General features: G+C 39.8%; 1 protein-coding gene across 1 annotated transcript in view; it reads right to left on the reverse strand.

The window, feature by feature from the left end:
* Positions 1-23,495, reverse strand: part of LOC126194784 (uncharacterized) — an 86,984-nt gene that overhangs the window by 29,936 nt on the left and 33,553 nt on the right. Inside the window, exons 2-5 of the mRNA XM_049933084.1 lie at positions 21,417-21,749; positions 14,285-14,466; positions 12,121-12,435; positions 7,415-7,573 (exon numbers count right to left, since the gene is read on the reverse strand). Of these exons, the coding sequence (XP_049789041.1) occupies positions 7,415-7,573; positions 12,121-12,412 (451 nt within the window). The 5' untranslated portion in view covers positions 12,413-12,435; positions 14,285-14,466; positions 21,417-21,749. The remainder of the gene's footprint in view (positions 1-7,414; positions 7,574-12,120; positions 12,436-14,284; positions 14,467-21,416; positions 21,750-23,495) is intronic.

Raw genomic sequence — 23,495 nt, forward strand, 5'->3', positions numbered from 1 at the left:
CTGTCATTTGCTACCCCTCTTCATTTTCTCATAATTGATTTCCATCCTTATCCCATCCATCATCTGGTATCTTCTGTGTTTTCTTCTTCTTCTTCTTCTTCTTTCATTTACCATTTCTTCCATAGCATCTATTAGTGAAGAATCTATTCCATCCAGTGTCCAAACTTGTTGTGTTTCCTTTTCCTAATTACCTTTAAAATTTCTCTCTACCTCCTCATTTCTCACTTTGTCTACCCATTTTATCCCATCCATCCCCATCCAAATTCACATCTCATCTCAAATTTTTATATTCTTCTTTCTTCCTCTTTCCTCAGTTTCCATGTCTCAGTTCCACATTATGCTATGCTTCATATAAAGCACTTCATGAGTCTTTTCCTCAGGTCCCTATCCATGACCCCATTCACATAGAAGCCTCCTATTTTTATTAAATGCCTCCTTGGCAATTGCTATACACATTTTCATCTCCTTATTGCATCTCATGTCTTCTGTAATTATGCTTCCCAGATATTTGAAAGCATTAACTTGTTCCATATCTTTCTGTCCTAACTGTATAATTGTTCTTACTTTTCTTGCACTTATCACCAAACATTTTGTCTTTTTCTTATTAATTCTCATTCTGAATTCCTCACAGGTCTTATTTAATTCTTTTAACATTCCAATCATAGTTCACACACTCTCTGACAATAACACCACATCATCTGCAAATCAAATACATTCCATCCTACTACCACCAAACTGGACTCCTCTTTTCCATTTCACACATTTCTGAATAACATGTTCCAAATATATGTTAAACAGTACTGGGGAGAGACAGCAGCCTTGTCTCACTATCCTCTCAATTGTGCTTCCCTCCATCATTTCATTGCCAATCTAGACTTGTATTTTCTGTTGTAGCTATAGATTCTTAATCAACCTTGTATCCCTCCAGTCAACTCCATTGTTCCTCAGACTGTCCATTAATTTATTCCACTGTACTCTATCAAAGGCTTTCTCCATGTCAATAAAAACATGGAGTGCACATCACCCAGATTATGTTCAGCCATTGTTTGATAATGAGAGCATTTAGTGGCTTCCAACAAAATATAAACATAAGTTCAAACTTTTCCTAACTGTTTCTCACTTACAAGCTTATCATCAAATATTTACCTCATTTTGAAGTAATCACAAGTTTGAAGCTGCTTTATACAGGGAGTTCAATTCCTTAAAAAATCTGGGGTTTATGAGAAACAAGCAATGGGGGGTTAAGAACCACCTACATCACATATGAATGGGAATGGAAAGGTGTTGATCTTGAAGCATAACTCAAGATACTTGGAGCAATTTCAACCATATTTGTTAGGTATTATTTACATTAAAATACTGTGGGAGTAATATTCCCCACTACCACTAAGGGTGCAGGTGCATGAAAAAAAAGGTGACGGCAATATGTTCAATGACGTTATGGTACATTTATTTCCTGTACTGAGTTGACTTGGAAAACTTTTAGATGTGTGAAGTACAATTTCTCTCTTATTTCATGCTGTTCAGTGTGTCAAACAGGATGCAAGAAAGAACACTGAAGTGACCCAGTAATTTTGTCAATGTGTTTTGGGACCTACGAGCAAGCCACACACTATACACCACACGTGAATTTAAAATCCCCCCGGTGATTGTATGGTGTAAAACAGCAGGGAATCAGACAAACGTGTGTGTGATATACGTCACATACGCATATGTTTAACATTTCTTCCTAAGGCCCTGGATTGATTTCGACCAAGCTTGGTGCAAATATTTGTTGTTATTTGGAAAGAAATAGCTCCCATTAGGGTGGGTGTGGGAGTGATAATGGGGTTATGGACAGAGAAGAGAGGGAGGAGGAATTGGATGGGGGGGGGGGGGGGGGGAGATGAGCAGACAGAGAGAGTGGGGAGGAGGAATTCGACACAGAAAGTGGGGAGGAGATGGAAGGGAGAGGAGAAGATGCATAAGAGGGGGGAGGAGGAGATGGACAGAGAGAGGGAGGGGAGGAGACACTGAACAGAGATGGGGGATGGATAGAGAGAGAGGGAGGAGGAGATGGACCGAGAGAGGAAGGAGGAGGAGATTGACTAATAGAAGACTGGAATAAATACATACCCATGCAATGAGATAGATAGATAGATAGATAGATAGATAGATAGATAGAGATTATTTTTTGTAAATGTGGAAGTTGATAGTTTCAGATAAAAATATGCATGCAGAGGGTACATAGGCAAGCAAGTGTTAAAAAATGGAAGAAGATGAGGTTCTAATGTCGACATCAAGGTCAGTAGAGATGGAGTATAAGCTCACAATGTTTCAAGGATGGGCAGGGAAATCAACCACGCCCTTTCAAAGGTACCATCATGGGATTGTGAGTGTTAAACCCCTTTAAAAGTGGAATGATTATTATGTCGACTAATAAATTATGAGACAGAATTGCTGGTCGTTACATTCAAGAGGCTGAGAGACACATATAAAAGTAAAAGTGATGCACTACCTAGCTTTCAGAACTAATAGTTCCATCCCCAGGGAGGAAAGAGGGATTGATTGGACAAGGCTAAAATTAAGGGCAGGTCACTGAAACTCCAGGACAGAAAGGACCCCATCAGTAGTGAGGATGAGAATAGACAAATATCCTCATGGACCCTTGTTACTCACTGAACTCCATTTTCAAATGTTGCTTTTGTATGGAGGATCCAGCTGCAAAGGTCTAGTTTAATTTTCAGACCACTGCAAAGATGAGTGATCCACATATTGAAGGCAGTGGCACTGAGACTCAGCCAAACTTAATAAAATTTTACACGGTTCCAGGCCATAATCAAATACGTACACAATCTGCAGCTGAATTAGCTCCAATTTTAATCATAGTATACCTAGATCCACTGAACAAAAGTTTTGCTCTTTAGTTGGAAGAAAGCAATGATCACATCCAGCTACAAGAAGTGTAACAGTAGTGATCCATAAAACTATGTAATATCCTTGACATCTGTGTGATATAGAATTTAGAACATATTCTGAGCTCAAACATAATGAGGTATCTTAAACAGAATGACCTGCATGTTGAACAGAATGACCTGCTCCATTTCAACCAGCACAGATGCTGAAAACATTGATAATGTGAAGACAACTTACACTTTTCTTGCATGACATGCTGAAAGACAATCAGGCATTTGCAGTATTTTTTGACATCCAAACAGCATTTGACTCAGTTCCACACCAATGTTTGTTAATGTAAGTACAGACATAAGGTATATCAAACAAAATTTTGTGACTGGACTGAAAATTTCTTGGTACAAAGGATGCAGAAAATTATCTTGGATGTAGTCTCTCTGAGAGAAGTACAAGTACCAAGAGTCATGCATAAGAGAAGTGTTCTGTTCATGTTGTCAATTAATGACCTGACACAGTTCAGACTTATTGCAGATGGTCACTTACCTATGTTGGACTGTCTGAAAAAAGCTGCGGAAATATTCAATCAGGTCGATCAGATATCAAAGTAGTGCAATTTTGTAACAATATTATGAAATCAAACAATGAAAAATCCAGGATGGAATGTAACAATATTATGAAAAGGGTAGCTGCTACTCGCCATATAGCAGAGATGCTGAGTTGCAGATAGGCACAACAAATCACACTGCGAGCAGCAGTACCAGTGCATGATGGGAGTGCAACTGGGTGTGGGTAAAGAGGAGACTGGGGCAGGGGAGAGAGGGGGAGGGATAGTAGGGTAGGAGTGGAGACAGTGAAGTGTTGCACGTTAGACGGACGGCAGGGGAGAGGTGGGGAGGAGGGGACTTAGCAGAAAAGAAGTAAAAGCATTGTTACATTCCTTCCTGGATTTTTCCATTGGTTGATTAGTGCAAATATTGGAAACTTGCTTTAAACATACAGTAACACAAAGTTATTTACTTCACAAAACAAAATAAAAAAATGTAGTATACAATGACTACAATAACACTGTTTCACAATTAGAAACAGTTGATTGGTACGAATACCCAAGTGTAAAAACTTGTAGGTAAGGCAGCCGGCAGACTTAGGTGCTTTGATAGGACATAAGGAAAATGCAGTCTGTCTACAAAGGATAAGGCTTACAAATCACTTGTAAATCCCACCTTAGAGTGTTGTCAACTGTGTGGGATCCATAACAAATACAACTAACAGGAGAGATTAACATATTCAAGGAAGGGCAGCACAAATGTTCATGGATTTGACTCGTGGGACAGCTTCACGGAAATGTTGAGAAACCTACATACAAACCATGAAGACAAGCTTAGAATAATTACAGCATACACAGAGGCATTTAAGCAGTCATTCTTCCAGTGTCACATACACAACTGGAATGGGAAGAAACCCTAACATGTTGTTCTATGCCACATACTCTTTGCATGTATTTCACAGTGGTTTGCAGGGAATGTTTGTAGCTGTAGCTGGAGATGCAGATATAGGTTATGGTTGGCTGGTCATAAACAAATAAAGCAAATGTATCAACACACAAGTGTCTGATTTATAATTATAAAAACCCACCATCTACGTAATTCTTAAGACAGATATTTTTATTTTGAAATTGTTTGTGCAGTGATAATATGTTCTCACAACTACAAGTAAGATACTAGTAACTTTTCACAGTTGAGGTGAAACTTTAATCACATGTCTTGAATTTTCACAAAATAATGCATTTATTGAATTTTAACAATATAGGATGTGCAATGGTTCCCTGTTCTTTGACTCAGGCTTATGATATTGCATCTCATTGCCAGGCAAGTGCCCTATGGAGGCCAGCAATGGTTTGCACTGGAGTCATTAGGGCTATTATCTTTCGGCCTTTGGTGTTTCATGTGTAATTATTCAGATTTATGACCTGAGAATGAGCTGGGCAGTTAAGACCCAAGATGTTCCACTGTTTCAGGAACTAGCTCACCTCTAAGGTCAGACATCATGATCTATAAGACTCAAGCCAAGTCTATGTGCATCAATAAAACAGGTGCACAAATCATTGAAGGATACCTACGGACTACAGGCTGCTGCTGTAGGCACGGGCACTGGTGCAACTATACCTAACCCTTTCCAAAACAATGACAGCCTGGTAATGTGTCCCATGGGCACAGGTGGTGAAGGGGAACTGGAAAGTATGGTGCCACAAGAACAAATGACAAGAACCACTCTCCATGTTAGGCTAGGCATAATCTGTGAATAAGGTACTAATTCTCCGTTCCTGGGTCCAGTCACAGTGAGTTAGACACTATATTCACTGACCCATGTGATGCTTTTATCAAAGGGGAATGCACCACCAGGTTTATTCCAAATCCCTCAGGTTGTACTTGATAACAGGCAACATCACAGATATCAAGAACATATATTGTTTTGGTTGAAGAAAACAAATTCTAAATGACAAAACACATGACCAAGCAAAAACTACTATATACTGTTGAAAACTAAAATATCAAAATTTGAGTACACTGTGGACAGGCTTTTGAATATGCTTTCTTTCTGTGACTGTCTACCTACCATTATGGGATAAATCCATTCTAACTGACATGGAATGTATTTAAAAAATATCAGAAAGAGACATCAACAATCTTGTTTTGAAAATTTTGAAAGAACTAGCAAAAAATTGGATTAAATAAGTAACTATTGAAAATGGGTGAAAGTATGAGCTTATGTTAAAATTATTGATAAGGAGCACTGACAATGTGATGCTTTAGTGGAGTGGCAACTTGAAAATGTTGTAATACGGTGTGATATAATTAAGAATAAATAAACATACCATAACGTGTTTGTTTTATTCAAATCTCAACATCACCTCAAACATCAAATGAAGCTCTGGATCTGCAGCTCTGGATGAAATTACATTAACACAGGTAGAGCTCAATAGAGTGGACTTTAAAAGAAGGAAGGAAGATTAGTGTTTAACACTTTATTGACAATGAGATCATCAAAGACAGAGCACAAGCCCAAATTAAGGAAGGAATGGAAAGAAAATCAGTCATGCCCTTTCAATGGAACCATCTCAGCCTTTGTTTTAAGCAATTTAGGAAAATCACAGGAAACCTAAATCTGGATGACCAGATGTGGATTTAAACCACCAATCTCCCGAAAGCGAGTCCAGTGTGCCAACCACTGTTCTACCTTGCTCAGCATAGACTTTAAAGTATTGATGAAGAGAGTTACCATGATACTGATGTCCTCTCAACCAGTCAACTCGAAGAAGACTCTAATGATACAGTAACCGAGTGTACACAGTTTTAATGTATTTGATAATTTTTCTGATGTTTCACCAGCATGAGTGGCTGGCATTGTCAAAGCTTCACCCTCCATTGCTGGTGGTGGACTGAAGTGGAGCTTGCAGCTGCAAGTTATATGTACCTGGCACACCTACATACAAGAGCTTTTCTGTGGACATTTCCAGTGTGGTTGTTCTCTTGCTACTACCTGCAACGGTTGTTGGCTGCAGCACAGGAATCCAGGATCCATTCACCTTGAGGCTTTCTTCTTTCTTGTTGAAGCTATTCTCATGTTTGTGTGTTTCTATAGCTTCTCAGAATGAGTGGGTGTGATAGCTCTTCTCCACAGCCAGAATTTCCATCTCAGAAAATTTTACTATGAGGTCAGCTTCACATAGCACTTGCTCTGTCACTGCCAATTCTCCAACTGCCCCAACCAGCAATGCCACTTATGTTCTGTGATTCTAATGTTGATTGATCATCCAGTCATTCCAACATAAACTTTTCCACATGTGCATGGTATGCATTATATTTCTGACATTGCAATATTGGAAATATACCGCATATTCCCAACATAGCAATGTGCTCTACCACTGCCAATTTCTCCACCTGCAATGCTGCTTATGTTCTGTGCTCTTGGTGCTGATTGATCATTCAGTGATTCCAACATAAACTTTTCCACATGTGCATAATATGTGTTATATTTCTCATAGCCACAAGCTCCTCTTCAGTCCACCATGAGTAGGGTGGAGCTTTGACAATGCCAGCAACTCATGCTGGTGAAACATCAGAAAAATCATCAAACAATCATCGGCTGAAGAACCTGAGACAGAAGCCAGCAGGCAGTTTGTCAACAAGTGGCCATGAAAGCCTTAACAATTTTCTACAGTTTAAATACTTAAAGACAACTACAAAATTTCTGACTGTATACATTACCCAAAAAATAATTTTAAGTGAGATGTTTCTTCTTATGACTTAAAAGCATGTGATATGTACTCTCAGATTTACACAGTTGGAATAATGTTCTGAAATTGAGTTTACTTATAGCAACTCTCTTCCCTGATTCCACAGCAGTGGTGCTACTTCTGTGTTAAACACTGGCACACTCGCTGCCTAGTGGTAAAAGTTATGTTCGATGAGTAACATACAAGAAACATCTCTATGGCGTGGGCAGTAAATGAAAGAAACCTTACCCAGTGAGAAATGGTACCATTTCTGCAAAAGCCGCAACACAAGGGCAGTGTGGCGGTGCTGCTGCTGACCCTTGTCAATACCAGTCGTCAGGTGAAAGCTTTTCAGCGGCATTGATCTGCTCAGGAACAGCCGTATCTGGTCATAGCAAGGGACATTGCCTGGTAATATGAAAGCAGAAGTCACTTATATACGTATGAGGCAGAGGTTCTACAGGATTAAATGAAAAAATGCACAAAATTTAGACTTTCTCATAGTTTTCTAGGATGCAAATCACTTCAAGAAATTTAAGCAGTAGACCATTACAGACATAACTAAAGATAACACATATGCTCCCTAACAGTATTTGTGGCTGACAATAAGTGAATTTAGGGTGAATTGTGCAACTCATGGCCACAACACCAGAAGTAAATATAATTTCCCATATAGATAAATGACAGAGTAAAGGTAACACTTCTAATATAATTGAAGTGCTGAGTGACTGATAGTCACATAAACAAGACTGAAAATATTGCTAATTTATCAGATATTATTCTCCTTCAGAGCTGACTAATACAGCTACATTGTCTCAGCTGACTACATTGTACTGGCATTGCAGCTTGATTGGGATAAGGGTTGTGTTGCATGGAGTACGTGAGGAGAGGAAGGACATTAGCAGGGCAGAGGAAGAGTGGAGGGAAGAGTGGTTGATGGCTAGGAGGGAAAGGCAGCAACAGCTTGGAGAAGGAATGTGGCACCTGAGGATTGTAGGATCATAAGATGTGTTGTAAGACAGTCATTATCCACACAGTTCAGAGAAGCTTATATTGAGGGGTGGGGTGGGGTAGGGCGGGGGTTTATCCACGTAGCTTGAGCTGTGAAGCAGTCACTGAAGTCAAGTGTATTGTGCTCAGCAGCACATTCTGCCACTGGGTAGTCAATTCTGCTCTTGGCCATTGTATAGAGGTGGCCATTTATTCGGGGGTGGACGGAGGGGTGTGGGGTGGGGGAGGGGGCGGGGGACAGCTGTTTGGGTGTCAAGCCCACATAAAATACATGCAGAAGTTAGAGTTGGTTTATGATGCAACTGCTTTCACAAGTGGTCCTGCCTCTGATAGAGCAGGATATGCTTTTGACAGGACTGGAATAGGGTGTGCAGTGGGTATATAGGTAAGGTCTTGTACGTGGGTCTTCCACATGTGTATGATCTATGTGTGGCAAGTTGTTGGTAGTAGATGTGGTGTAATAATGGACTGATATATTTTGTAGACTGGTTGGGTGGTGGAAAATCAGTCTGGGAGGGATGGGAAGGGTTGTGGATAGGATTTCTCTCATTTCTATGCACAATGATAAATAATCAAAACTGAGGAGAAGGATATGATTGTATCCACTTTAGGCTGATATTGGGTAGGGGGGGGGGGGGGGGAAGAGTTCTCTTTTGCAGCTGGCTCATGGTGGTGGTCAAAAGATTAGAGCACAGAAGATACATCCCATTGTACCAGTTATCAGGGTTTTTCCCCGTTCCATTCAAGTGTGGAGTGTGGGAAAAAATGATTGTTTGAATTGAATGAAAGGTACATAAGTAAATCTGTGGCATAGCCATGGACATCCAAATGGCACCCTCCTATGTCAACTTGTTTATGTGCCATCTAGAGGAAACCTTCATAGCCTCCCAAAACCCGAAACCCCTTGTCTGATTCAGGTTGATTGATGATATCTTCATGATCTGGATTCAGGACCAAGTCACCCTATCCTCATTCCTTCACAACCTCAACACCTTCTCTTTCATCTTCTTAAGCCAGTCTTCCTCAATCTAGCATACCACCTTCCCAGACACTGATCTCCTCATTTCTGATGGCTCCATCCACACTTCTGTTGACATTTAACTCAGAAACAGTACCTGTATTTCAACAGCTGTCATCCCTTCCACACACACACACACAAAAGAAATCCTTCCCATAGAGCCTAGCCACCCAGGTTATAACATATCTGCAGTGATAAGAGCTCCCTTGCCCAGTTTTCTGAAAGCCTTCACATGTGCTATCCCTCAGACATCATCTGCAAACAAATTTCCCATGCCATACTTTCCCAATCCTCCCACCACCCCCAAGAACAAGCTACAAAGGAGTGCCCCTTCATCACCCAATACCATCCCAGGCTGGAACAACTGAATCACATCCTACATCCGGACTAAAATACGGGTCACCCCACCAAAGACACTTCCCATCACTCCTAAAGTGGTGTTCGGTTGCCCACCAAACTGCACAGATGGGAGTTATCCTTACAACACATACTCTCCTCCTGAGATCATCCCAGTCTCAGCCTATAGTAACCTACTGTCCCCACACCCTCCACACAACAGTTTCCACCCCATCCATTGTATCACATTCTCCCAATTCATGTCCTCTCATGCTCATTTTGTACTGCTCTCTGCCACACTCGCACCAGTCTTTCCCCCTCCTCTGCTCCTCTCCTTTTCTGGTGCCTGCTTGCCACTTCCCCTCACCTCCGTCCCCTACAGCCCCCAGATGCTGCATCTGCAGCAATATCTTATCACCGTCTAGTCGCTACATGCTCCGCCAGGCAGCACTCATTTCTCTCCCTCTCACCCCTACTCCACTATCCCTCCCCTCCCCTGCACCTCACCTGAATTGCTGCTTTGTTTGATGCAGTTCCATTCAGGCCAGAGCAGCATGAGAGAGCAACAATGTGTGCATGTGCATGAGGTGTGATTGCTTCTGTGTGTGTTTCCTTTCTGATGAAGGCTTTGGTCTGAATCTCAGTGTGTAACAGTCTTTTCATTGTATCTGTCTGCAACTCAATTTGTCATCTTTCTGGTGAGTAGCAATGTATCCTTTTCAAACTAATGTTGATGTTCCAGTGTGGACTTTCCATTGTTAAGTGATGAAAATAATGAGTCAAAGAGATGGAATGCGTTGTAAATCTTAGTTCAAGCAGCAACATTTGTTGAACACAAACAACCTGTTTAACAACAACATGAATTGTCAGTTAGTCTGTGAACCAAACAGTAAAAGTCTTGGTAAAATATTCATCTGAGACAACACAAATAATAAAATTATTCCAAGATAACTCCAGAATAGATGAATTATCCGAGTCCACTATGCAGAATGCCAACAGCCTTGCCGCAGTGGTAACACTGGTTCCCGTCAGATCACTGAAGTGAGTCAGCATCCGGTCTGCCGAGCACTGTTGGCAAGCCAAGTGCACTCAGACCTTGTGAGGCAACCTGAGGAGCTACTTGATTGAGAAGTAGCGGCTCCGGTCTCATAAACTGACGTACAGCCAGGAGAGTAGTGAGCTGACCACATGTTCCTCCATATATGCATCCAGTGACACCTGTGGGCTGAGGATGATACGGTGGCTGGTCGGTACCACTGGTCCTTCCAAGGTCTGTTCGGATGAAGTTTAGTTTAGTTATTTTTTTACTTAGCAAAATAACACATATGTTGTAATCGAAGTTCCCTACAAGCAAGAGTTGGTGGGAACCTCAAGTTTATAATTCATAGCACTAATACAAAGTTAATAGTCAGGGAATTGCACATTCCTCATGCAGAGATGAGTTTGGTAACAACCAGCCACCAGGCTGCTTCATATCTGGTATATCTCTCGAGTATAGCTTTAAGTGTCAGAAAGTCTTTTCTGAAAGCATTTGTATGGAGTGTCGCCATGTGTGGAGTGAAATATGGTCAGTAAACAGGTTAGACAAGAAAAGAACAGAACAGAAGCTTTCAAAATGTGGTGCTTCAGAAGAATGCTGAAGATTAGATGGGTAGATCACATAACTAATGAAGAGGTCCTGAACATAATTGGGGAGAAGAGGAATTTGTGGCACAACTTGACTAGAAGAAGGGATCGGTTGGTAAGACACATTCTGAGTCATCAAGGGATCACCAATTTAGTACTGGAGGGAAACTTGAAGGGAAAAATTCATAGAGGAAGACCAAGAGATGAATATAGTAAGCAGATTCAGAAGGATGTAGGTTGCAGTTGTTATTCAGAGATGAAGAGCCTTGCACAGGATAGAGTAGCATGGAGAGCTGCATCAAACCAGTCTCTGGACTGAAGACCACAACAACAATAACGATAACATGGAACCTCACGTGACTGGCATGTGATGTCAGCCTTGTTCCTTCTGCAGGTACCCTCACCAGACAAATGTGATGTTAATATGTGCTGTTACAAATACTGATACATCATTAGTCTGTATGTCCAATGGGGTTTCTAAAGAATGGTTGGGCACATATTTGCCATGAGTGACTGATTGCTGAAAATTGTAATTGTAGGATGGAAAGAATGAAACAGAGAAGTTGCGATATGAGGATAAAAGGTGCATTACTGTTGATGTAGGATTCATCAGTTGTGCTGAAATGAACAGGATGTCTGACATGTCACAGGAATGTAGAAATGCACCAAAGCAGTCTTAATGTTGAAGAACAAACAACAAAAATGCAAAAAGTCCTTCCTTTATATGACTATTCTTTCTTGCTGACATTTCACACTCATACAAGCTGTTGTATCTTTTCCTCATGTTGCATGTTTATACTTGTTCCCCCTGATGCTTTAAGTGCTTGAGACTGACATATGGATCAAGTTGCATGTTTATAATTGCTGCCTCTAAAGCTTCCAGTATTTGAGACCATTACATGCGCCCTCTAAGAAGGCATTGCACATGGAATCACTGCATAAACTGAAAAGGATGTGGACTCACAGATAACGATCTTGATGGTGAGCTTGGGGCAGCAGCGACAGACCTCCCTCCAGGTGGACTCTGGAATGCGGCAGCCACCCTGCAGGCCTCCCACCTCCCAGACACGCTCGCGGTCTGGAAGGTCTCTCTCCTCACACAGCAGCTGCAGCTCACGCAGATTACCTCGTGCCACAGCCCCCACACACAGCAGCGCCACACCACATGCGTCGCTCACGTGTGAATACCTCAGCGACAGCACCACCAGTCCACTCAGGCGAGATAGGGCACACAGGAAGCCTGCCTCCGATGTCATCCGTGTCCGGAAGGCACCTTTGCCTACATTTATACATTCCTCATTTTCTGTATCTCTAATTGATAAGGAGAACCTTAAGGGATGTGAAATCAAACCACAACACAGATAATTCAAGAAAATGGTTAGCATCAGATAAACGTAACATAATCATGATATGATAGGCAAAGTTACTCCCATCAACGTGGTATCAAAACAGTACATTTATGAGCACGAAAAGACACAAGAAATCTGAGTAAATATTGCTTGTTTTAACATGGGGTAAACTGCCCAGAAAGCACATTTTACAGATACTAAGAAAATTCGCAGTATTCCTAGTGTTCACACTTACTATGCAAATACTTTGTTTACGTTAGAGTTCAGAGGAATTGCTTCAGATGATATTTCCATAAGACAGAACAATGAAGGTCACTTCTAAATGCAAAATACAGGGTGATTCAAAAAGAATACCACAACTTTAAAAATGTGTATTTAATGAAAGAAACATAATATAAGCTTCTGTTATACATCATTACAAAGAGTATTTAAAAAGGTTTTTTTTTTTACTCAAAAACAAGTTCAGAGATGTTCAATATGGCCCCCTCCAGACACACGAGCAATATCAACTCGATACTCCAACTCGTTCCACACTCTCTGTAGCATATCAGGCGTAACAGTTTGGATAGCTGCTGTTATTTCTCGTTTCCAATCATCAGTGGTGGCTGGGAGAGGTGGCCGAAACACCATATCCTTAACATACCCCCATATGAAAAAATCGCAGGGGGTAAGATCAGGGCTTCTTGGAGGCCAGTGATGAAGTGCTCTGTCACGGGCTGCCTGGCGGCCGATCCATCGCCTCGGGTAGTTGACGTTCAGGTAGTTACCAACATTTAATACACCACCTATCAGGAGGTTTAACACCATACTTCGTTCGAAATGCACGCTGAACAACTGTCGTCGATTCACTTCTGCCGTACTCAATAACACAAAAAGCTTTCTGTTGAGCGGTCGCCATCTTAGCATCAACTGACACTGATGCCTAGTCAACAGCGCCTCAAGCGAACAAATGTACAATTAAATGAAACTTTATAGCTCCCTTAATTCGCCGACAGATAGTGCTTAGCTCTGCCTTTTGTCGTTGCAGAGTTTTAAATTCCTAAAGTTGTGGTATTCTTTTTGAATCACCCTGTATATTGAACTGAGCTTCCTGATTCATTTACCTGTCATTACTCTTTATTTATGGAACTTTAAAAGCTATTTTTATTTCTTTGGAAATGAATGGGTCTTTGCTGGATAGCCAGCTGGAGAACTATTTAGCTGTCATCTAAGTTAAGTCTGGTCAAAAATGATTTCTTATTACTGGTGAGGTTTTGTTTCTTTTCATTTATAAAGTATATGTCATAGTTCTCGATGATGAAGAGACTTAAGGCCGATTTGCAATGGATGCCAAAGGAACAGCATGTAAAGGAGCGTAAAATGATGGCATGTTTGCACTATATGAAACATCAACACCAAATCATGCTATCTACACTACCCAGTAGTGAATACTGAAAGTGATGAAATGAGCATCTCTCCATCACACTAAAAGTCAGAACATAATTTCAAGTACTAAGCATAAATTCACAAAAGGAGCACAGTTAGTGTACAGTTGACTGTCAAAGTGCTCCTCTTCCTTTTTGATGAAGGGGCCAGCAATCAACTTTTTCACTGGAAATTTTTTTTTTTGATGAAGCAAACTTTGTTGAAAAATGATATACTGCTTTTGGCTTTTGCCATTTTATCTGTCATCAATAAACTCACAGAAAAAATCCAATTTAAATTTTAATAATACTTGTAAAATAGTGTCTACAGTAAAATAGTGTCTACAGTAAGAGAGACTCGTGCACTGCAGCTCACCGCGGTACTGGAGAGGCGTCTCATCCAGGGTGAGAGGATTCTGGTCACGTCGTACGAAGTCCCACAGGAACAGACCACGCAGTGTCTGTGCTGAGCCTTCTAAGGCATCCAAAAGTGCCACAGCCTCTCGACGTTCCAGTCGTGCTCCCTCCAGGCTCACTGATACCAATTCGCATTGCTGCCTGTACACACAGCACTCATGCAAATGCTATATGATTTTGTTTCCCTCACAACAATGTCAGTTACTTTAATGACTATATGGGACTATCGAAATCATGAGAATACCCGAATTTGGTAACTTCATTACTGTTTCAGAATGACTCTCTTAGTCATATATGCCAATCAGAACTTGACCCAAACCTTGTCTTTTGCAGGCAATATTTTTACCATACACGCTTGGAACTTTACCAACTTGTTTTGTGCCTCATATGCATCATCATCAGTTCCCATCTTCACCAATATTTTTACAATGATTGTTAGGTGCCTTAATCAGTGAATAATGATTAAACGTAACACTGCCAAGGTTACTTTTCATTTGATTTATATTCACTGCTTTTAAACACTTAATGATCAGATTGTTTCCAATGAATTATATAAATTTAACACCACTGGTTGGTGATTTCCATAGGCTATGAATGGTCTAAAAAAACTCCACAAGAATCACAGACAACTAACATAGTAACTTTGTTCTATGAGTGCTAGTTGCCAACTGGCTGACATAGAATTTTATGTATTGAATGACAGGTGGTGACTGACTGACAAGTAACTTGATATGCTGAATGATGGGTGACAGCTAACTTTGTTTGGAGCACCTATTTTAAAGACACAAATAGGACAGATGTTACAAAAAATTAAAATAAGCATTATTATGTTTTAGACATTAACATAAAAGACAGGAAAAGATGCACACATATTAGACAGTGAAGTAAATTTGTTTTACCATAAGCTGTATCCCCTTACATAAGTATAATTGACGCTTCTATTTTATCAGGTGAAAGTTTTGTATCACACTGGACTCTACAAAAGCCCACCAGAAATTACTGGAAAATTACAGTTTCTGATTTGAATATTTCACAAAGTAACATGTTATTTTAGTAAATGTATACATTTTTAGAATCAGAAAAAATAGGGCTACAAGGAGATGACACTTAAATTTTAAAAGGATTAATATTGGAACAGTCTAGAATAAGATAATTTTGAAAAGGAATAACTTCTGAAATACTAAATTTTGGAAAAAGTAAAATGTTTGTTCAAAAGAGGATCATGAGGGATTTCAAATGATGTAAGTCAATCTTAAAACCAACAGATTTTTGGGGGTTGAATTTTAAAGTGCTTTTTGTTTATTTGACTTAAATTGTGAATATTTCTTTAAATAAAATGTGCCCTCAAAAACTAATTACACTATATATGTAGAATAAAAAGGTTTTGAAAATTACTGCCTAAGTAAGAACTTGGAGCTTTCACACATTCAAAGTACATATTTTATGTGTGGAACAGAAAACAGAAAAGAAAAACAATATTTAAGGAATGGGATTATAGCAAATGGAGCTACCCCATCTTGCTTCGTTTCACTCTGCCAGTTCATCTTAAAGCTCTCATTTGCCACTACCTGCAATATCCATTTCAGGATCTGTGCGACACATCCTAAAGTGTGCTCTAACAGTTCAATCTGTAAGATCATAGCCTACAAAATACAAAGATGCAGGTTCAAATCCTGGTATGGCATTGTCATTCATGACAACTTAAAACTGGGTGTCTCTCTTACAATCCTGATGAACGTATGTATGGATCATTCAGTACAATTAAGCACATGTCCAGCAAGATCGCTAAGTGTTTCACAGAAGGATAAACCTGATGGTATTGGTCATATGGAAGAACACACGTGGTGCATGTAAGGACTGCCGCTGACTGCCATGATTTCACTTTTGACTCAGTCAATGTTTACAGCAAGTTGTTATTATATCTACTGATGATGACCCTGTGTTGCTTGGATTCCCGCTGAACTTGCTCTGGATTTTGTTGTTTCTGACTAATCATGTTTGACTAACATACAGATTTGCCTGTTTGCCTAATGCACGAATGTCTTCACTCCAACCATTGTGTTTTCAGTGAACAAACCTATAGCACATCACTCTACCAAGAGCATGGTTTGTAACTAAGTGTTTCCCAATCCAACCTACAAAAAGTGTTCTCCAGAACTGACTTGTAAGTTATTTAGTAAACATTCAGAGTACTGTACTGCCACAAGGTATCTGCCTCCAGAAGTCTTTTGTGTATTTCCAGAAGAGTCTGTTATTTCATTAATGATAAGGTGAATTTAATAAAATCTGTGTAATTGAAGAAGCAGGCTCACAAAAGTCTCAAAGCCAAATCCCAATTTTCTGTGGATGGCATGCAACAAATTTCATTATCTAAGCATGCCTCACAGATTGACCCAAAGCTTCAACTTATCTCTAGTTTCTCTCCATAGCCTCCAACCTCTACAGAAGTGCTCTATAAAAGACCAGGGATCCAAGTTCAAGTCTCAGTTGACACACATTTTTAACTTGTCACAAATGTTAATTGTAATATGTAGCCCACTCAAGACCCTCCCAGGGGACACCGCCTTAATGGGGCGAGAGGCTTTGCATGCTTCGATGAAGTCAAGGGCTATGCCGATGGTAGCGAAGCTACCAGTAGGGCCACCCGAGTTGGACAGGCCTTGACAGAGGAGCCAGACAAAGCGTGTCCCACAACATAGTGCAGGGAGGGCTCTAGAGGCATAGAGAAGCCAGCTTTCCTAGGGTAGTAAAACCTTACAAGAAAATCAAGTACGTTGGAAGGCTTTGAAGTGGCAGCCCCACTATCCAACTACACCTTCACAGCCCCTGTAAGGTCGCCAGGTGGAATAAAAAGTTACTGGGAAGCTACATAGGGAAAGCCAGACAGAAAACCATACAACAAACCAGAAAAGGAAAAAGGTTAAAGATTTTGGTATAGCGGAACATGTAAACTTAATAATGTGGAATGTCAGAGGGATATCAACAAAGGAAGGAGAACTACATAGAATATTAGAAGAGAGGAGTTGTGATATAGCATTTATCACAGAAACTAAAAAGAAAATGAAGGGAACTAAAGATATAGGAAATTATACTATGATATACAGTGGAGTAGAACAGAGAAAAAGAGCACAAGCTGGCATTGCCATAATAATAAATAAAAATGGACAAACAGATTGATAAGCTATGCATGGATAAACGAGCAGATATGCAGCATAAGATGTAAAATTTCTAGAGGATATCTAACCTGTATAGCAGTGTATGCCCCAGAGGAAGGGAGGACTAAGAAAAGCGAGACGTTCTATGGAGATCTACAGAAAACACTAGACAGGATAAATAAGAATGACTATATTGTCATTGGTGGAGACTACAATGCAAGAATAGGAAGGTAAAGACAATTAAGTTGGCTATGCTAGAGAGTCTACAGTCACCAGCAATGGAACCATGTTAAGACTTTTTGCAGCTCTCAACAACTTCAGAATATTAAACACTTTCTTTAAACACAAATACACATGGCCCACCAGAGGATTTAGAACCATAATTGACTACTTCATAGCAAACCAAAAAACAGCTGTTCTGATTCAGGATTGCGTGTATATAGAGGGTATGACATTAACACAGACCACTTCCTGCTACAAGCAAAAGCTGTCCTAAAGCAGAGATGGCACAAAACATAAAAAATCCTCAGAACAACTAAGGGAGGTACATAAAGTCTACTTACTAGAACATGAGTCAGTCAAGAATCTTTATCAAAAACGCTTTGACACAATAATAGGCACAGCTCCAGAATCAGAGAGTATTGAAAATGAGTGGGAACAGATTAAGATAATGTTAAGAACTGCAGCCAGTGAAGCTTTAGGTAAAACAAAACACAGGAAGAAGAAAAAAGGCCACATGATTAGAGCAAAATAAATTGTGGAGGCTGTTGAAATAAAGAGAAAACTATATAGAAAATATCTACAACACCCAACTCAGGAGAATAACGAAGTAGACAAGAAGCACACAGCAGAAGTGAAAAAACTAAGCAGATAGCAGAAGTGAAAAAACTAAGCAGGAAGCTTCATCAAGACAGTTGGGATAACTTTGTTACCATGATCAAAAAAGATGTCCATGGGAGACAAGCACTTGCATATAAAATGGTAAGACACTTGAATAACAGTGAAAAGGATGTGGCAGATATCAATGTAATAAAGAAAAAAGACTGGCTGCGCAGAAAATGATGATTATCTTGAAACAAATCCAGATCATCTAGAATTCCAAGAATTAGAACATATTCTCAGATATAAAAAGAACCAAAAGACAGTAGGAAGTGATGGCATTAACAGCAAACTAATAAAATACTCTTCAGTAGCATTAAAAAAAAAGTTCCTCATATTTTTGAATCTTTGCTGGATAACAATGGTAATACCAAAAGAATGGAAGATCTCACTTATAAAACCAATATTTAAAAAAGGAGACAGATCAAAACCTGAAAATTATAGAGACATATCACTATTAAATACAGCATATAAGACCTGTGCTACAATAATAAGTAAAAGACTAAAACCCATAATGGAGTGCCTGCTGCCAGAAGAACAAAATGGATTCAGAAAAGGGAGAAGCTTTACAGACAACATATTTATGCTACAGCAAATTATAGAAAAACATAAGGAATTCAATAAAGAGACACACATCCTTTTTGTCGATTATGTAAAGGCTTTTGATAAAGTAAATAGATAGCTATTGTGGGAAATTTTAGTAAGAAGATATACCAATACACATTGTACAGATAGTTCAAAAGATCTATGCTAATACAAGAATCCAAATAATTGGGGATAATGAAGAAACAACAAAGGTTATTAATTTAGGAGTTCGACAAGATTGCAGTTTCTCTCCACTGCTTTTTAATAAATACATTGACAACATTATACAACAATGGAGAATGAAACTGAAGAACTATACATATAATTTCAACCAAAAAGATTACATCACGACTTTGCTATTCGCAGATGACTAAGTGTTAATTTCAATTAATGAAGATGGACTGCAGAGAGCTGCCTACAAACTATACCAAACATGCCAGATATATAATACAAAAAACAACAGCCGTGGCATTGTGTGGAAAAAATCCAGTAAGAACAAAAATAATTAAAGATAACAAGATTATAGAGCAAGTAGATAAGATTCAAATTTCTAGGAACCATGCTGTTGTACAGGGGAGACTTAAATCAAAAAGACAAAATTGAGAAATTTAACTACTTAAATGGCACTATCAGAAGAGTCCTCCAACATAAAGTAAGAACAGAAACATATCTAAAATTTTATAAAGTTATGTCAGTATCAACATTACTATATGAAAGAAAATCTTGGGTAATGAATCTGAAAGATAAAATAACGTTACAAGCCAACGAAATGAAATTCCTCAGGTAAATAGCAGGATATACCAAGCTAGACTACAAAATAAATACAGATATCGGGAAGGAATTAAATATTTTCGATATAAACAGTAAGGCTGACGAATACTGACAAAAATGGATATCCCATCTGTTACGAATGGACAAATCAAGATTACCACTATATTTTTGGTGATGTACTCTGCAAGATAAAAGATGTATTGGAAGACCTGCAAAATGACGGAAGGATCAGGTGTAGCTGCAATGGACTGAGGGAAAGCCTAATGCATGACGGAAGAAGAAGAAGAAGAAGAAGAAGAAGAAGAAGAAGTCCACTCAAGAAAAGTCATCTCCATGTTTCATCTCTTTTCTAACTTAATTGTTTTTCTTTCTATGACATTACAACAGAATTGTCCTGACCACAAGTAGATCTGAAGTCACTGTTGTGCTTGATTCATCTGTCATCACGTCAAACGTTACAGGCTCCCAATATGCATGCAATCCAGGCTGTCTTCTTCTAATTTTGAAACAAAGTAGAATTTTTTTCTTGGTCTGCACAGTCATATCAAGGTTTTCAGTGAGTTACATGGTCAAACTGAAATTAAAGTTAACTAGTAAGTTCTGTGGAACAATCTGAGGTGGTCATGTTCATTCACTGGTGCAGACATGTGTTCTCAGCTGAAGACTTCCCAAGCAAGGGCATCATCCATACCCAGGTGGAAAGGGCACATCCATACCCAGGTGCAAAGGGCACCATCCCCCCCCTTCTCCCCCCCCCCCCCCCTTCCTAGCTCTCACAGAAGGGAAGTACAGTGCCATCAGGTGTTTTTCATTCATGAATATGATTTGAAAGTCATTAGTACACAGGTTTTTTAACAGTGCTGGAACTGGAACTTTGTTATGTCTACTTACAAATCACCATTCTTCTTCCAAAATATTAAAAATACTCTATACCCCAGGATTAGCCCTGCCCCCCTGTCCCCCCCCCCCTTCCCCAATAAACTATCCTATGGGCGCCCTTGTTTCCAAGATGCTGCTGATGGGCATGTAGGGCAAATAACATGCCTCCAAGAGCTGTGTCATTCAACAATGGCAAATCTGAATAGACTGAATCATTGTTATCTGTACTGCAAAACAAATTTAGAACCAGACACTTTCCTTTCATTTTCTCCCAAGAAACTGTAGCAATTTCTTTGTTATGGGTCGTACAAAATCCCATTGACTACTATGCACAATATATGTAGTCCTCAACCCCTGGAGAATTCAGAATTCATACTTGTCAGTATGACTTATTCAGTAAATATGATGATGTTGATTATTATTATTATTATTATTATTTGTATTTTGTTCATTCTCTACATTTGTCAAATAAATTCCACTCAGTCTTACTACTAGAGCACACAGTTACCTTAAGAAAGTGCTATATTAAAATTTAGTAGTTACAAGGTCACGTTGTCTGTGGTTAGTAAAGAACTGAATTGGAACTTCTTTTACGTGTATAATGTAGTACTTTATCCATCTTCAGCAGCTGTAAGTGCATTTGTTGAAAATTACCAGTTGCTGATTTTTTCAAGAAACCTGTAATGTACTTTGACAAATCCCTCTAGCAATAAGTTTCACCTCACAGAAAGCACAGTGCCAGCAGCGAAAGTGTTCATGTAGATGGAAATTCCTTTCAACCAATAAGGTTCTCTGATACATCTCTCTAGCCATAAGACTCACCTTAAAAGATGCACAGTGCCGTCTATGAATGCGCAACGTGCAGGTGCATCGGCCTTGTCCAGCTGGAAGAGTTCATTGCACCAGACAACATGTTGTATAGTATGCGGTGGACGGATAGCTTTGGCAGCACTGATTGTAGCAGCAGCAGCAACACTGACATAGCGGCGGTAGGTGGACTGAGGTACAGCACGTGCTGCATGCGCCCACCACAGATGGCGACCCCTGGCTGATGGTAGTGCCAGTACGGGGTACGGCTGGGGCACAAGCAGCAGCTCACAGTGCCCACGTAATCGCCAATGGCACCGCACTGTGTCTTCAGACCATGGCTCTGGGCTGAATGTGAAACAAGAGAAGCTTAAAAGTGATTGGCCAGCAGTGGGGAAGGTTAGCAGCTGCGGACTTTGTGATAGATTAGTTTTGTTGTATTTTCTTTCTATATCTAATTAATTTAATTTAATTCTTAGTATAGTCGCATAAATTTTTTCTCAAGCACCTGTAGCTGGCACAGCTATAACCAATGAAAGTAGCAACTGGTAACTGAAAGTAGAGTGCTCTTGCAATGAGTGTGATTATAGAAGTATAGATCCCTGTTCAGTTACAGATAAACTTCAGAATGCATGGATATGAAATGAACAGATGCATTGGCATAACGAGCAATATTTGAGAGAAGAATACAATGCAATGTTTGCAAAGGGGAAACATGTTCCAGTGAGCCATTGAGAAGGCCTACAAATAAATAATTATGTAAATTGTGAACTAAAAACTTACTGATAACATTTAAAGTAAAATTATTGAATATTGGCAGGTTAGACAGAGATGGAAAATTATGTCCAGCTTCAGTCAACTCACAATTTGGAAATTTCACACCAGTTGGTCTTGATGTGGTAAAGTTGTTTTCCAATATACTTTAAGCTCAGCTGTCTTTTAGGAGTGTATATGTTTCAAAGTATGTTTGTTTAAACATGTTCTAACCTTTTACCACAAAAAAGTAATAAAAATTATATAACTTTTGTTGTTATTTCTAAATACTGCAATTAAATCTGACATAAATATTAACTCTGTATTGCTAGCTACTTACAATCTCTGATAGCTGGCTCAAATCAAACTTGCTAGTGTTGGTTTCTCAGACTGTGGCAGTTGTTCACACATGTAAATGTGTTAAGACCAACTCTAGGGCTTATAGCAGGAGGTCTTAATAAACTCTATATCTTATTTAAAGTGCTTTCCCTGTATTCACCTCTAGCAGTTTAGGTAAAACCAAGGAAAGTATAAATTTGGGACATCAGAGTATTGGAGTGCCAGTACCCAGTCTTGGAGCAAAAGTTATGTCTTTATCAAAAGTAATAAGAAGTAGTGAGGAAGCTGCTGTAGAGCATGGCATTAGCAGCCACAATCTAATACCCAAAATTGTGATGACATGCGACTCACATAAAGACACACAGAGGATTGCAAAGCAAGGATAGCTGACAGCAGTGAGCTGCACCACACAGCGGGAACCTGTAGCAACTGGGATGGTGTCAGCACATCAGGGCAATTCTCTTGTTATGCGTCACATGACTAGGTACCAGGTTTTAGTGAAACAAATGTTCCCCAGAGCCATATGAATAAGTTTGGATTTTGAGGCGGGGGCATTTCTCATTTCCAGAAACCAGACACATCACCATGATGTCAGAGCTATGTTGGGCAGCATAACTATAGGGCACCACCAGCAGCAGCCATGGGTTCAAAACTGGGCTGCAAGCTTGAGACCGGACTGTGACTGGTGCCAGCAATAAGTTCTTCGTAGGACTTGGCACCATAGCCCTGCTGACCTGCCCTCCATGTCTACTGCTGCTGATGCTGAGTTCCTAGTGTGACTCAATGCCACAGCACCATCAGCCATCTGACTCCTGCCAGATGGCAGTGAGTCATTCTCCACAGCCATTTTCAAGAACTGCAGTGGGGACCTGGGAAGAGTGAGGGACTAATTGAAAAAAAGCAGTCCACTGCTGATGTCAATGGCCATGGTCTCTAAAGGCTGCTGACTTACCACAAGCCTTCCACCAACATCACAGAGCAGTGGCTCAGCAGTTTGGACAG

Source organism: Schistocerca nitens, chromosome 7 (assembly GCF_023898315.1).
Source record: "Schistocerca nitens isolate TAMUIC-IGC-003100 chromosome 7, iqSchNite1.1, whole genome shotgun sequence".
NCBI classification, from domain to species: Eukaryota; Metazoa; Arthropoda; class Insecta; order Orthoptera; family Acrididae; genus Schistocerca; species Schistocerca nitens.